Source organism: Topomyia yanbarensis, chromosome 2, assembly GCF_030247195.1.
Source record: "Topomyia yanbarensis strain Yona2022 chromosome 2, ASM3024719v1, whole genome shotgun sequence".
Classification (NCBI taxonomy): Eukaryota; Metazoa; Arthropoda; class Insecta; order Diptera; family Culicidae; genus Topomyia; species Topomyia yanbarensis.
This window is the reverse complement of record NC_080671.1, coordinates 368,634,299-368,646,669: the sequence shown is the minus strand read 5'-3', so window position 1 is coordinate 368,646,669 and position 12,371 is coordinate 368,634,299. Positions and strand designations below refer to the sequence as shown.

At 41.6% G+C, this 12,371-nt stretch overlaps 1 protein-coding gene across 1 annotated transcript; it reads right to left on the bottom strand.

Annotated features, from left to right (window-relative positions):
- Positions 1–2,228: 2,228 nt before the first annotated feature.
- Positions 2,229–2,778, bottom strand: LOC131681537 (uncharacterized). The gene is made up of 2 exons (XM_058962360.1): positions 2,650–2,778; positions 2,229–2,587 (listed from the first exon to the last, which is right to left on the bottom strand). The coding sequence occupies exons 1-2, from the start codon at positions 2,690–2,692 to the stop codon at positions 2,316–2,318; spliced, it is 315 nt and encodes a 104-aa protein (XP_058818343.1). The 5' UTR covers positions 2,693–2,778; the 3' UTR covers positions 2,229–2,315.
- Between the last annotated feature and the right edge of the window lie 9,593 nt (positions 2,779–12,371).

Sequence of the window (12,371 nt, the reverse complement as noted above, 5' to 3'; positions counted from 1 at the left end):
TCAACTTAGCACAGGAGTGGGTGGGTTTAGGTTGGGCACCGCAACATTTGTGTAATAGCGGAACTCTTCCCGAGGAGACTTCAATTCTCACGGTATGACATGGAGTTGCCTTGTCGATTTTTTTATTTAGATTATAGATGATTGAACTTTAGAGTCATTCACCGTTTTTCAGGTTCAAAACATCTCTATAGAAAAATTTCTAACTCCACGTGCAGGGTTGGGAATTGAACACTGATGGGCTGCGTACAAGGCAATCGACTTTCCAACTACACCATGCCCGTCTCTTGTCTTCTCGAAAATAATCCATATAACTCACTCCACGATCTTTGCTATAGTCGGTCTGCCTCATTTATGTTTCTACGGAATTGAGTAAACGAGCGATGAAGTTTGCAACCATTTTAGCTATTTTTCCAATTTGGAGTCTTTGTATTTGATTTTTTTGTGTTGGGCAGCTCAATCACGTACGTTATTAATCTTTGAAGACATTTTACATTTGAGAACAATGCCATTTATAGTAAATAATCTATAACAATGAAATCTGGATGGACCTGACTACGCCGAAGCGTGATATTCTGGAGCCTTTTGTGGAGTTTCGGTTTAGCGCCTCTGTGGTGTTTGCATTGACTTCCGTTTTCAGTTTGACTTGCAAATAATAATTTAGTGTGTCCCTGGAAGTGGCACAGTGGATTTTGGCTTATTTTATGACTTATTTCAATTATTTCATAAAGTAGTTCAATATATCAGCTCCCTGTGGTGTAGGCGCCCTTGGGGAGGTCTCCCTGGCCAATCGCACGCTACGGGCTTACTGATTTCTTCATCTTCGAATAACTTTAAAAACAAGGTTTAATGCATCAGTAGGCATGGTTTAACAGTTAAGCGGTTATATATAAAGTTGAATGGGTAAAGTGAGCTAAGCTCTTGATTTTTTGAAGGTTTTTATGAAAATATTATTTGAAAAAGCGAAAGACAATTTATTGGTATTTTTTCGACTCTTTCGATCGATTCGTGATTCATTCGCCCATCTCTCCTTTTAAGTGTAAAAAGCTTGTTTACAACATTTAAAAAGTTTTCAAACTTGACATCTGGCATCGATGGTCACAAGATAGCACAACTCGTTCAATCGTGAAATTGGCGTTTCGCTCGATCCTAGTAACCTAGCAGAATTTCAAAATTCTGAAAAATCCACTTTGCAGATATTTTAAAATTCAGTACTATGGCATATATAACTCAGTTTACGCCATAATGGAGTTTGTCATAAGATAGAACCACAGTGACGATTTGGCATCAAAAGTACAAATTCGATTTCAAAAATTTCATGAAAAAAATTGTTCCGGCTTACATGGGAATTTCATATGTGCCAGGACGATTAAGTCTATATTTCTGGAACCATATAACCGATCCGTACGAAATTTTATGGCTATCAATGGTTATTATATCTCTAGTTAAATCTTAAGCAAATCCACCTAATTATACCGATGCCGAAAAACCGATCTGAAATTGGTAATTTTGAAAGATAGCAACTTTTCCCGGGAATGTCGGAACTTTAATTTTTTCTGCCGAATCTCAGTTTTTTCGCATCTTTTGCCGAAATTTCAACAGCTGAGATCTCAGTAAACAATATCAGTAAAAGTGACGTTTGATAGCTGAGACTCGGAAAATATTTCACCGAAAATCAGCAAACAAAGCTGACTTTACTGATAAATCAGTTTCCAAATTTGCTGACCGCACGGCTGTTAGGAAATTACCGAACTGTATGGTGATGGCAATGTAGCCAACGAGGCTTCGGAAGGCGGGTGGAGGAGAGGAGGGTTGATGGGAGGTGCAACCAATCGCATTTTATACCTTCCATTTTATACTTGGTTTGTGAAAATCGGTTCAATCATCACCGAGTATGGCTTCTGAAATATGCCCGGAACCACCGGAATTGTCGATAGTGGGCAATAACTTGAAAGCATCTTTGATCGGCTATCAGTGATCTAGATCTGTAAATCAAAGTAATTTGATATCCATTTCAGTAGACGTTTAACCTCTGGGGTATTACGATTGTAACGGATTATGTGGGAAATTCCGTACTCACCAACCTATAGCTCCAAAAGTCTGATCTGAACAAAAGATGGAACGTTTCTATAGTTTCGTGGACATGCAAATGGGACTCAGTTGGAATAGTTATTTCTATTTTCACAGAGGTTTCTTTTTGGCGTTTGTCGCGTTGGGTTGAAATATCATAATCATGCTTTTGAAATGAACTCTTCCATTTATTTATGCGATCATAATGCACACATCAAATCGGTCATAACGAGATAGCCTTCCTTTGCTTAGGCGCGGTTGGAGCTGATACGGTTACCGATTCGGTTCGGCAGAGTCGGCATTTCTGGCATTGCAGGCGCGGCTGGGGCTTCTGGAGCAGTTGGCGCTTCTGGGGCAGCTGGTGCCTCTGGGCCTTCTGGGGCTTCTGGGGCTTCTGGAGCTTCCGGGGCTTCCGGGGATTCTGGCGCTTCTGGAGCACCTGGCATTTCTGGCATTGTTGGCATGTCGGGCATTGTAGGCATATCAGGAACATCGGGCATCTGAGGAGCGGCGTGGATCGCTGTAGAATCGAAACGAGCGTGAATATATAATATGGGTAGTATTGACGAAACGTGAACTTACCAACGGCGACCAGGAGGAGAGCAAAGGACGTTAGCTTGAACATTTTGATCGGGGGGTTTGAATACTGCTTGCACTTCGGTTTTTTGCTTCAGGTGAATGATGTGGTTATGACAGAGTGGGAAAGCTTTTATACAAATTCGCATGCGATTAGAACAATGTTGCAGGTTTTTATCGGCAAACAATTACACGAAGGTAATTTTTCTATTGTACCAGCTTGGCATTGCATTGATAACCTTTGATTCAGGAATTTCAAATTAACTAATGTCTCCAAGTGCAGTAGAAATTGCCCCTTTCAGGTGGAAGAATATATGATTAGCGTGTTCATTCGATTGAATGTTACTTAATTGAAAGTGGTTAGGGGAACAAAACTGATAATAAAACGACTTTTTCAAGTTTGTTTTCACTTTTTAAGAAAAGAAGAAAAAACGGTTTTCTTGCTTTCTTAAACAGCATGTACGAATTATAATATTGGATACCGAAAAATGGTTCCATATTTAGCTCTACTTGTATTATTGATATAACACACGATTTTTTTTTTTTTTTTTGTTTATTTGATAGGCACAAATGCGTTAGTTTGGCGGTGCCGAATTCTTTTGTTTTTACATTTTGAATATCTTAAAACTAGGAGGTTACAATGTTGAAATATTTTTTTAAAAAAGAGAAAAAATTTACAGCTATCTTAAGACTAGAAAAAAAAAATTCTATATATAAAAGAGGGGGCAAAAGATTTTTTTTATGAAAAATTTTAAAACAAGGAATTCAATACTAATAGTTTTTTAGGAAATATTTACAGTTATCTTAAAACTAACAATATAGTTTGGTACACAAAAGGGGGAACAAATATTTATGAAAAATTTCACAGATGTTTTAAAACTAGGGATACAATTCTATTTACAAGATGGGGGACAATAGTTTTAACAAAGAGTAGAAATTACAACTATCTTAAAACTAGGAATACGGAATACAAATTTGATTTTTTATCGGATACTTATGCTTGGTCATTTCCAAAATCGGTGTAGAAGTAGTTGTATCAAGGACAGGGGAGAGAAGGCGTAGATGGTGACCGGTAGAGAAGAGCAAAACTTGCAACTTTCGGGCAAACGGGAGATCAGCGAAACAAATTTGCGCCTCAGTCTAGTAGGTCGGATTGGCGGATGGTATTCTTCGGACCCGCGGGGAATCCTTCAAAGGGAATCCTTCGGACCTCGAGTCGCTCTCGCTTCAGATTCCGTAGCGATAAGGGCGACGGCGGTTACATAGTGGCAGTCTGAAGCTTATCGGTTCCACACGGCAAGAGAAAACTTCTAAAAACGAGAAATAAAAAGAGAGGGGCTAAATTGGGATATTTATCGTTTTTATGAAAGTATAAATAAGGGACATATAGGGGAAATCACGATTTGCCAGCATATCTCGGACTGGGACATTGGGTGGTCTACCTCGAGCCCGAAGGGAATCCTTTAACTGAGACCTGGCGTCCAAATACCCGGCGCATACCCAGACAACGTGCTCGATGTCATGATAACCCTCGTCACAAGCGCACAGACTACTCTCCGCAAGCCCAATACGCCGCAAATGTGCATCTAAGGTGTAGTGGTTGGACATAAGTCGGGACATTACACGAATAAAATCCCGACCCACATCCATCCCCCTGAACCAAGGCTTCGTTGATACCTTTGGGATAATCGAATGTAGCCATCGTCCAAGTTCACCATTGCTCCACGAGGTTTGCCAACTGTTGAGTGTCCTCTGACGACAAATACTAAAAAATTCGTTGAAGCAGATTGGTCTTTCGTATATTTCACCATTTAATGCGCCCACCTTTGCTAATGAGTCGGCCTTTTCATTGCCCGGGATAGAACAATGAGAGGGTACCCAAACAAAGGTAATCTGATAAGATTTTTCAGATAACGTACACAAGGACTCCTGTATCTTCCCCAGAAAATACGGGAATTGCTTTTTAGGCTTCACCGCACGAAGAGCCTCGATAGAGCTGAGGCTGTCCGAAATGATGAAGTAGTGATCTGTGGGCAGAGTGTCGATGATCCCAAGGGTGTACTGAATTGCAGCTAACTCTGCGACGTAAACTGAAGCGGGATCATTGAGCTTGAATGAAGCGGTGATAGTATTGTTGAAGATACCGAAGCCAGTGGACCCATCGAGATTTGATCCGTCAGTGTAGAACATTTTGTCACAGTCGACTTCTCGGAATTTATTATAAAATATATTGGGGATCACTTGAGGGCGTATATGGTCCGGGATTCCACGAATCTCTTCCTTCATGGATGTGTCGAAGAATACAGTAGAATCAGAAGTATCTAGGAAACGAACACGGTTGGGAGTATACGTAGAAGGATTAATGCTCTGTGCCATGTAGTCGAAGTACAAGGACATAAATCGGGTTTGAGAATTAAGCTCGACGAGCCTCTCGAAGTTTTCAATCACCAACGGGTTCAGAATGTCGCATCGGATGAGCAATCGATATGAGAGTTCCCAAAATCGATTTTTTAGCGGAAGAACGCCCGCCAGCACTTCGAGACTCATCGTATGGGTCGAATGCATGCAACCCAAGGCAATGCGCAAGCAACGATACTGGATTCTCTCCAGTTTGATGAAGTGTATGTTCGCAGCGGAGCGGAAACAGAAACACCCGTACTCCATCACCGATAATATCGTTGTTTTGTACAACCTGATCAGGTCTCCTGGGTGAGCACCCCACCATGTTCCAGTTATTGTTCGGAGAAAATTGATCTTTTGTTGGCATTTCTGTTTCAGATACCTAATGTGACATGCCCAGGTACCTTTAGAGTCGAACCAGACCCCGAGATATTTAAATGTGAAAACCTGGTTGATCGTTGCACCCATTAATAGAAGCTGGAGTTGCGCCGGCTCACGCTTCCTAGAAAAAACAACCAACTCAGTTTTCTCCGTGGAGAACTCAATACCCAGCTGAAGAGCCCAAGCAGACAAATTGTCCAAGGTATTTTGTAATGGTCCTTGCAAGTCGGCAGCTTTGGGCCCTGTAACAGAGACCACCCCGTCGTCTGCAAGTTGCCTTAGCGTGCATGAATTGGCAAGACAATCGTCAATGTCATTAACGTAAAAATTGTAGAGCAGGGGACTTAGACATGAGCCCTGGGGAAGACCCATGTAGCTAAATCGCGATGTTGTTAAATCGCCATGCGAAAAGTGCATGTGCTTTTCAGACAACAGGTTTAGCAAAAAGTTATTTAGAGTCGGTGAAAGACCATGCTGGTGCAGCTTCTCTGACAGAATGTTGATAGAAACTGAGTCAAAAGCCCCCTTAATATCCAAGAAGACTGATGCCATCTGCTCTTTGTTAGCATAGGCCATTTGGATTTCTGTAGAAAGCAACGCAAGGCAATCGTTCGTCCCTTTGCCTTTGCGGAAGCCAAATTGTGTATCTGACAGTAAGCCATTTGCTTCAACCCAATTGTCGAGGCGAAACAAGATCATTTTCTCGAACAACTTCCGAATACAGGACAGCATTGCAATCGGCCGATACGAGTTGTGGTCGGAGGCTGGTTTTCCTGGTTTTTGAATGGCGATGACCTTCACTTGCCTCCAGTCATGAGGGACAATGTTACCCTCAAGAAACTTGTTAAATAAGTTCAGCAAGCGCCTTTTTGCAGTGTCAGGCAGATTCTTCAGCAAGTTGAATTTGATTCTGTCTAACCCTGGGGCGTTATTGTTGCATGATAAGAGAGCAAGTGAAAACTCCACCATCGAAAACGGTGTTTCGTTCGCGGTATCGGGAGGAGACGCGGCGCGGAACGTTTTCTGTACCGGGACAGAGTCCGGACAGATCTTCTTGGCGAAAGCGAATATCCAACGGTTTGAATATTCCACGCTCTCGTTGGTACTATTACGGTTACGCATACGTCGAGCCGTACCCCAAAGAGTGCTCATCGCTGTTTCTCTCGTTAACCCGTCGACGAACCGGCGCCAATAACTGCGTTTTTTGGCTTTCATTAGACTCTTCATTCGCCTTTCTAACGACGCGTACTGTTGATAGCTAGCGGGTAACCCGTCTTCCCGGAAGGCCTTATATGCAGTGGACTTCTCCGCGTACAGCTCTGAGCACTCTTTATCCCACCACAGGGTGGGAGACCGTCCATGGGTATTCGCGCTGGGTACTGGTTTAGTCTGAGCTTGATTCGCACTGTCGAGAATCAAGCCAGCCAAAAACCTGTACTCTTCCTCCGGAGGAAGTTCTTGAGCGGATTCGATTTTAACGGATATCGCGGTCGCGTAACTCTTCCAATCAATGTTCCGTGTGAGGTCATACGAGACATTGATTGTTTCCGATGGTCTTGAACCGTTAGCAATTGAAATCACGATAGGCAAATGATCGCTACCGTGGGGATCAGGGATCACCTTCCACATGCAATCTAACTGTAGCGATGTCGAGCAAAGCGATAAATCCAACGCGCTTGCGCGTGCTGGTGGTGTAGGAATCCGCGTCATTTCTCCCGTGTTTAAGATGGTCATGTTGAAATTATCGCAAAGATCTTGGATTAATGTTGATCTATTATCATCATGAAGACAGCCCCATACCGTACCGTGCGAGTTAAAGTCTCCCAGAACTAGCCGCGGTGCCGGTAAGGATTCCGTGATATTACAAAGCGTTCGGTGCCCTACCGAGGCTCTAGGAGGAATGTAGATGGAAGCAATGCAAAGGTCTTTACCTTTGATTAAAACTTGACAAGCGACAATTTCAATGCCTGGTGTCGAAGGGAGGTTAATTCGGTTGAAAGAATAGCACTTTTTGATCCCCAAAAGTACTCCTCCATAAGGGTTTTCTCGATCCAGACGGATTATATTAAAGTCGTGGAAGTTGAGATTTATATCAGAAGTTAACCAGGTTTCACATAATGCGAAAGCATCACATTTTAAACTGTTTAGTAAGAATTTGAAGGAATCGATTTTCGGGAGGATACTTCTGCAATTCCACTGTAGAACAGTGATCGAATCGGTGACCTCGTTCGATGACTTAGCCATCGAAGGATACGATCGCTGCAAGGAGGGGCCATTTAGTAGTCAACTGCTTCAAAAATGTTTGCACTATAGGGAGAAAACGTATCAGAAGGCTTTTAAGAGGATCAGTAACATTGAAAGCTGTGAAAATTAAGTCCACTATGTCAGAAAATTTCATTAGTCCGTTACTGGACTGAGTATCTGTTTGAAAAACGGGGACACTTGGGGTTTTTGGTGTCCCTGGAAGTGGTGGGTACTCCTTGTTAGAATTAATATTTCCAAGTCCTGGAGCAAATTGCTTCGGCTTTTGTGCATCACTTCCGTTGGATTTATTGGTTGTAGATGGCGCACTCTGAGTGGACGACACCTTGGCACCCTTACGAGGCAATGTAGGGGAGGCTAGATTTCTCCTCTTCCTGGATTCCCCTGGGTTAACCAATGATGTTCCCTCTTGTGGGTCGTCAGATTCTTGCTCAACGCCAGCCAATAGAGCAAAGGAATTTTCGGAAGGGACAGATGGCGAAGCATTCTTTAGCATTTCTGCATAAGAGTGCCTCGAGCGATCCTTAAGGGAGCGCTTAATTTTATCCCCGCGCTGCTTGTACACCGGGCATGACTTAAGAGCATGTGGAGGGCCCCCGCAGTAAATACACTTCTCAGTTTCTCCACCGCAAGCGTCATCCTCATGCTCTCCCTCGCATTTGCCGCACCGTTTTTTATTGCCACAATAAGTGGCTGTGTGGCCCAGTTGCTTGCAATTGCTGCAGTTCATTACCCGCGGTACAAACAGGCGAACGGGTAAGCGAACCCTATCCAGGAGGACATAGTTGGGAAGAGCAGACCCGGAGAAAGTCACCCGAATCGAGTCTGACGGAGAATAAGTTGTCTTATCATTTTCTGTTTTTGCAGAATACAATTGCTTGCATTCCAGAATCTTCACCTTTTGAAGTGAAGGGTCCTTAAAGCAGCCAACCCCGTACTTCAACAGGTCTTCGCACTTTAGACCCGGTTCGGCGACTATTCCATCGATCTCCACTGCCCTACAAGGCACATACACTCTGAATTGTTTCGTAAAACGCTCGCTGCGAGCAATCTGGTTTGCCTGATCGAGGTCATTTACTATAACGCGTATCTTATTGGCTCGAACACGTGTTATCTGAGCTACGACCGGGTAGTTAGCAGTCAGCTCCCGTGATATTTCTAGAATATTGGGCGATTTCGTGTTGGGCCGGAAATACACCACCCAGGGTCCATTTGAACTGGCTGGGTATGTTTTAATACGGGGAGGACTGGGGGAATCAGGGGAGGGAGTAATATCGGGTTTATCCGGTAAATCCATGGGAATATCATTCCCATCCAATGTTACTTCGCCCTCGGCCATTTAGGCACGAGGATAGCACGTGGTGTAAACGAGAGATGAAACTTGTATTCAGGGGAAAGGGAAAAGTAGACCGATCGGGGAAAGGGAAACGAAAGAAAGAAAAATAATACTTAGCTTATATAGCGGCGTGTCCGGCAATTCTGGTATTCACTTCACCAGCCTGGGCACCGGCGAACAAAGACTGCCTCAAACAATAGTTGACCTTCACTGACAATATATATTCTTGTTCACTTTATGCACAGCACCAGAAAACGAACTGCTTCGATCGAGAGCTCGGAGAGTTATGATATAACACACGATTTGTAAATAATTATGTTTTGTTCTAGAGAAACTTTTTTATTTCTTCTTTCAAATAAAACTTTTCCCTATTTTAATATATTTAGAAAAGATCGAAGCGATTCACAAGGTTAACATTAAGATTTAAAATCGTTCATATTGACGTACAATTTATATTTACCTTCGTGTAGTTTTATTGCGTGTGTTGGCAAAATCATGTTTATCAATTTATATTCTTCCAAAAAATATCTATCTTCTGAATTTATTACATTAATAGCTGATGTTCCTAAGGCAAATTTTATATTTGGCGATAAAAGGTGTCACGGTCACAATTTTCCCAACAATATTAAGTGCACGTGCGAGTTTATATTAATGGACAAACTATTTTTTTTCTTGATGTTCAGTGACTACATAATACAACCAAATTTTGTGATTAGGCTTCTAAAGTCTTCATTTAGAATTGTCGAGATTTAAAGTCCTTATACTTAAACTAAGAAATGGAATTATCTCTTTACACTAGACACAGAAATTGCCCGTGTGAGAAAAGGGTTATGAAACAGATGCTAGAAAAACGCATTAATTTTTCGAATATGAATTCAAAGTTCATCCTTTTTTGTTCTTTTGACCTGCGTGTACAAATCAAATGCTGCAGATTTAAAAATTTTTAATAGACTTCGTACTGCATAATTTATGAAGATTATTAAAGAAGACATAAAAAATTGTCCGTACAGTTCCCGTTAAACCGTTATGTTTCTGACGCAGTACCCGAGTACCTTTTTCGGATTCAATGAATGAAATTCCAATGTTTTATCTATAGCCGAAAATTGAAACTTTATGACATCTTAGAACTTCACTAAATCAAGCTTTTGGGATAATAATATTGTTGATATAGGGTAGACGTGCCCTTATTTATCTCATTAGTCACGATGTCACACTATTTCGCTGATAACTCGGCTTACACTGGTTAGATTGCGCTTTAATATGTATCAACATCTTTGCTTTGTTTTTAAGAAGACGATCAATAAAAAATCTGGCTTGAAAAATGTAAAATACTCTCGTTAGATCGAAGCGAAAAGTCGAGTACAACGCACCCTTATTCATCCTACCATTTGAGCTGATGCGTTGAATAGAGATAGCAGACATTGCTCTAACTAATGTGTTCAAATGGGTGGGATGAATAGAGGTGCTAAGATGAATTAGGGCACAGTAACCCTAGTAAGGGGGCGAGTGAGGAGGGGCTCCTGAATTTTTTTACTACATAGCAGGCCGACGAGGGTACCCGGGTATCCACAAAAGTGAAATGCCAATAACTAAGGCAAATTTCCAAACGATTTAGATACATTTGGGTATTTTGGATTCAGGAACTCATCCACTTTTAGACTTGTTAAAAATGAATCGCGTTACTCCATTCGGTTTCCGGGAATCCGGAAGCATGTTCCAGTGCTGGGATACTATTTGTGAATTTCAATGGAATACTGGCAATATGGCTATTGGGCTCTATCCCATTTGGCATAATGTCATTTGGCATAATGCCCTTTGGCATAATGCTATTTGCCATAATGACCATTTGGCATAATGACCATTTGGCATAATGTCAATTTGGCATAATAATCATTTGGCATAAAGGTTCTTTAGCATAATGGTCATTTGGCATAATGCCATTTGGCATAATGGTCATTTGGCATAATGGTCATTTGGCATAATTCCATTTGGCATAATGGTCATTTGGCATAATGCCATTTGGCATAATGCCATTTGGCATAATGCCATTTGGCATAAGGGTGGTTTGGCATAACCAATTAGCACCCCGCATTTACCGAATGCGCGCAAATAAGGAGAATGCCTATGCGTTATGAGCGCAGGGAGAATGGTGATTGACGGTCCAGGAAAGATCAACCTGGTCTACAATACATTTGACTAGTTTATTTCGTCTGCGTTTTACTATCGAGGGGAGCACTGCACCTTCCCTTTGGTGTTTGCTCTGATGACAAGCGAATCAGCTATAGAGCAGTGTTGTCTAAGCTTATCGAAATTGCTGATGAGGTCGACGTTGAATTGCACCCAGAAGTGATTTTAACAGATTTGGAAAGGCTCTTATCAATGCGTTTGCCGAAGAGTTCCCTGGTTCAAGGCATGATGGATGTTTTTTTTTTCATTTAAGCATGAACTTGTGGAAATATATCCAACAAAATCGTTTGTTGCAGATTTTCAACAAAAATGAGAACTATTTAATAGATACAAAAAAACCTGTTTTAACCCACCTAGCGGTTCAATTGTGCCTTTCTCGTTTCTATAAACTACGGCTCGGTGGCAGGTTATTTTCAACATAATTGTGGAATTGTCCATTACATTCTTAGTACACTTTGCACTTATACACAATGGCTTGCCAGCCACGAACTTGATGAGATACGTGTCGACGGTGAAACACTTGAAATTAAATAATATATCATATTTAATTAGCCTAATCAGCATTAGTTCAATGTTATCTGCTTGCTAACTAATTTTGTCACGCGGGAGTGGGTGTGTTAGGAGGGCGAAAATCCCACGAACAAACGACTCCCCAGCTTAATTTGGTATGCTTTGTGATATGGTGGTGGTCTAAAAATTTTAAAGGGAGGAGAGTGAACTGTAGGGGGGGGAACCCCTCTCCGTATACCCTCAACTATGCCCCTGTTAAAATCCAGAAACCTTATGCCAGTCAAACAAAATTATTAGGATTAGGTTGACGGTTTTCAAAGTGATTTCATAACCTTTCTATATGAGAAAAGCAAAAATGTGCCAAAATCGAAAAAAGCAAATTTTTGTCAATTTTTTTTTTGATTTTGCATCAAATCTCGACGGCAAGTCATGCGCCTTAAAGACATCTGGCATCAAAAATAAAATTCTATTTTTAAAGATAATGGTCATTGGAGTCTTCTGGTGGGTCGCAGTGCTGGTCTGGTGCATATCACCGAAGAACTGAAACTAGAGGAAAAATTTATCGCTTCACAAATCTTGGCGCATATGTCACCAACCTCCGAGAAGAAGCGTCGTACTAAAGATCGGATAATTGATGCGAAACTGTGCAAAA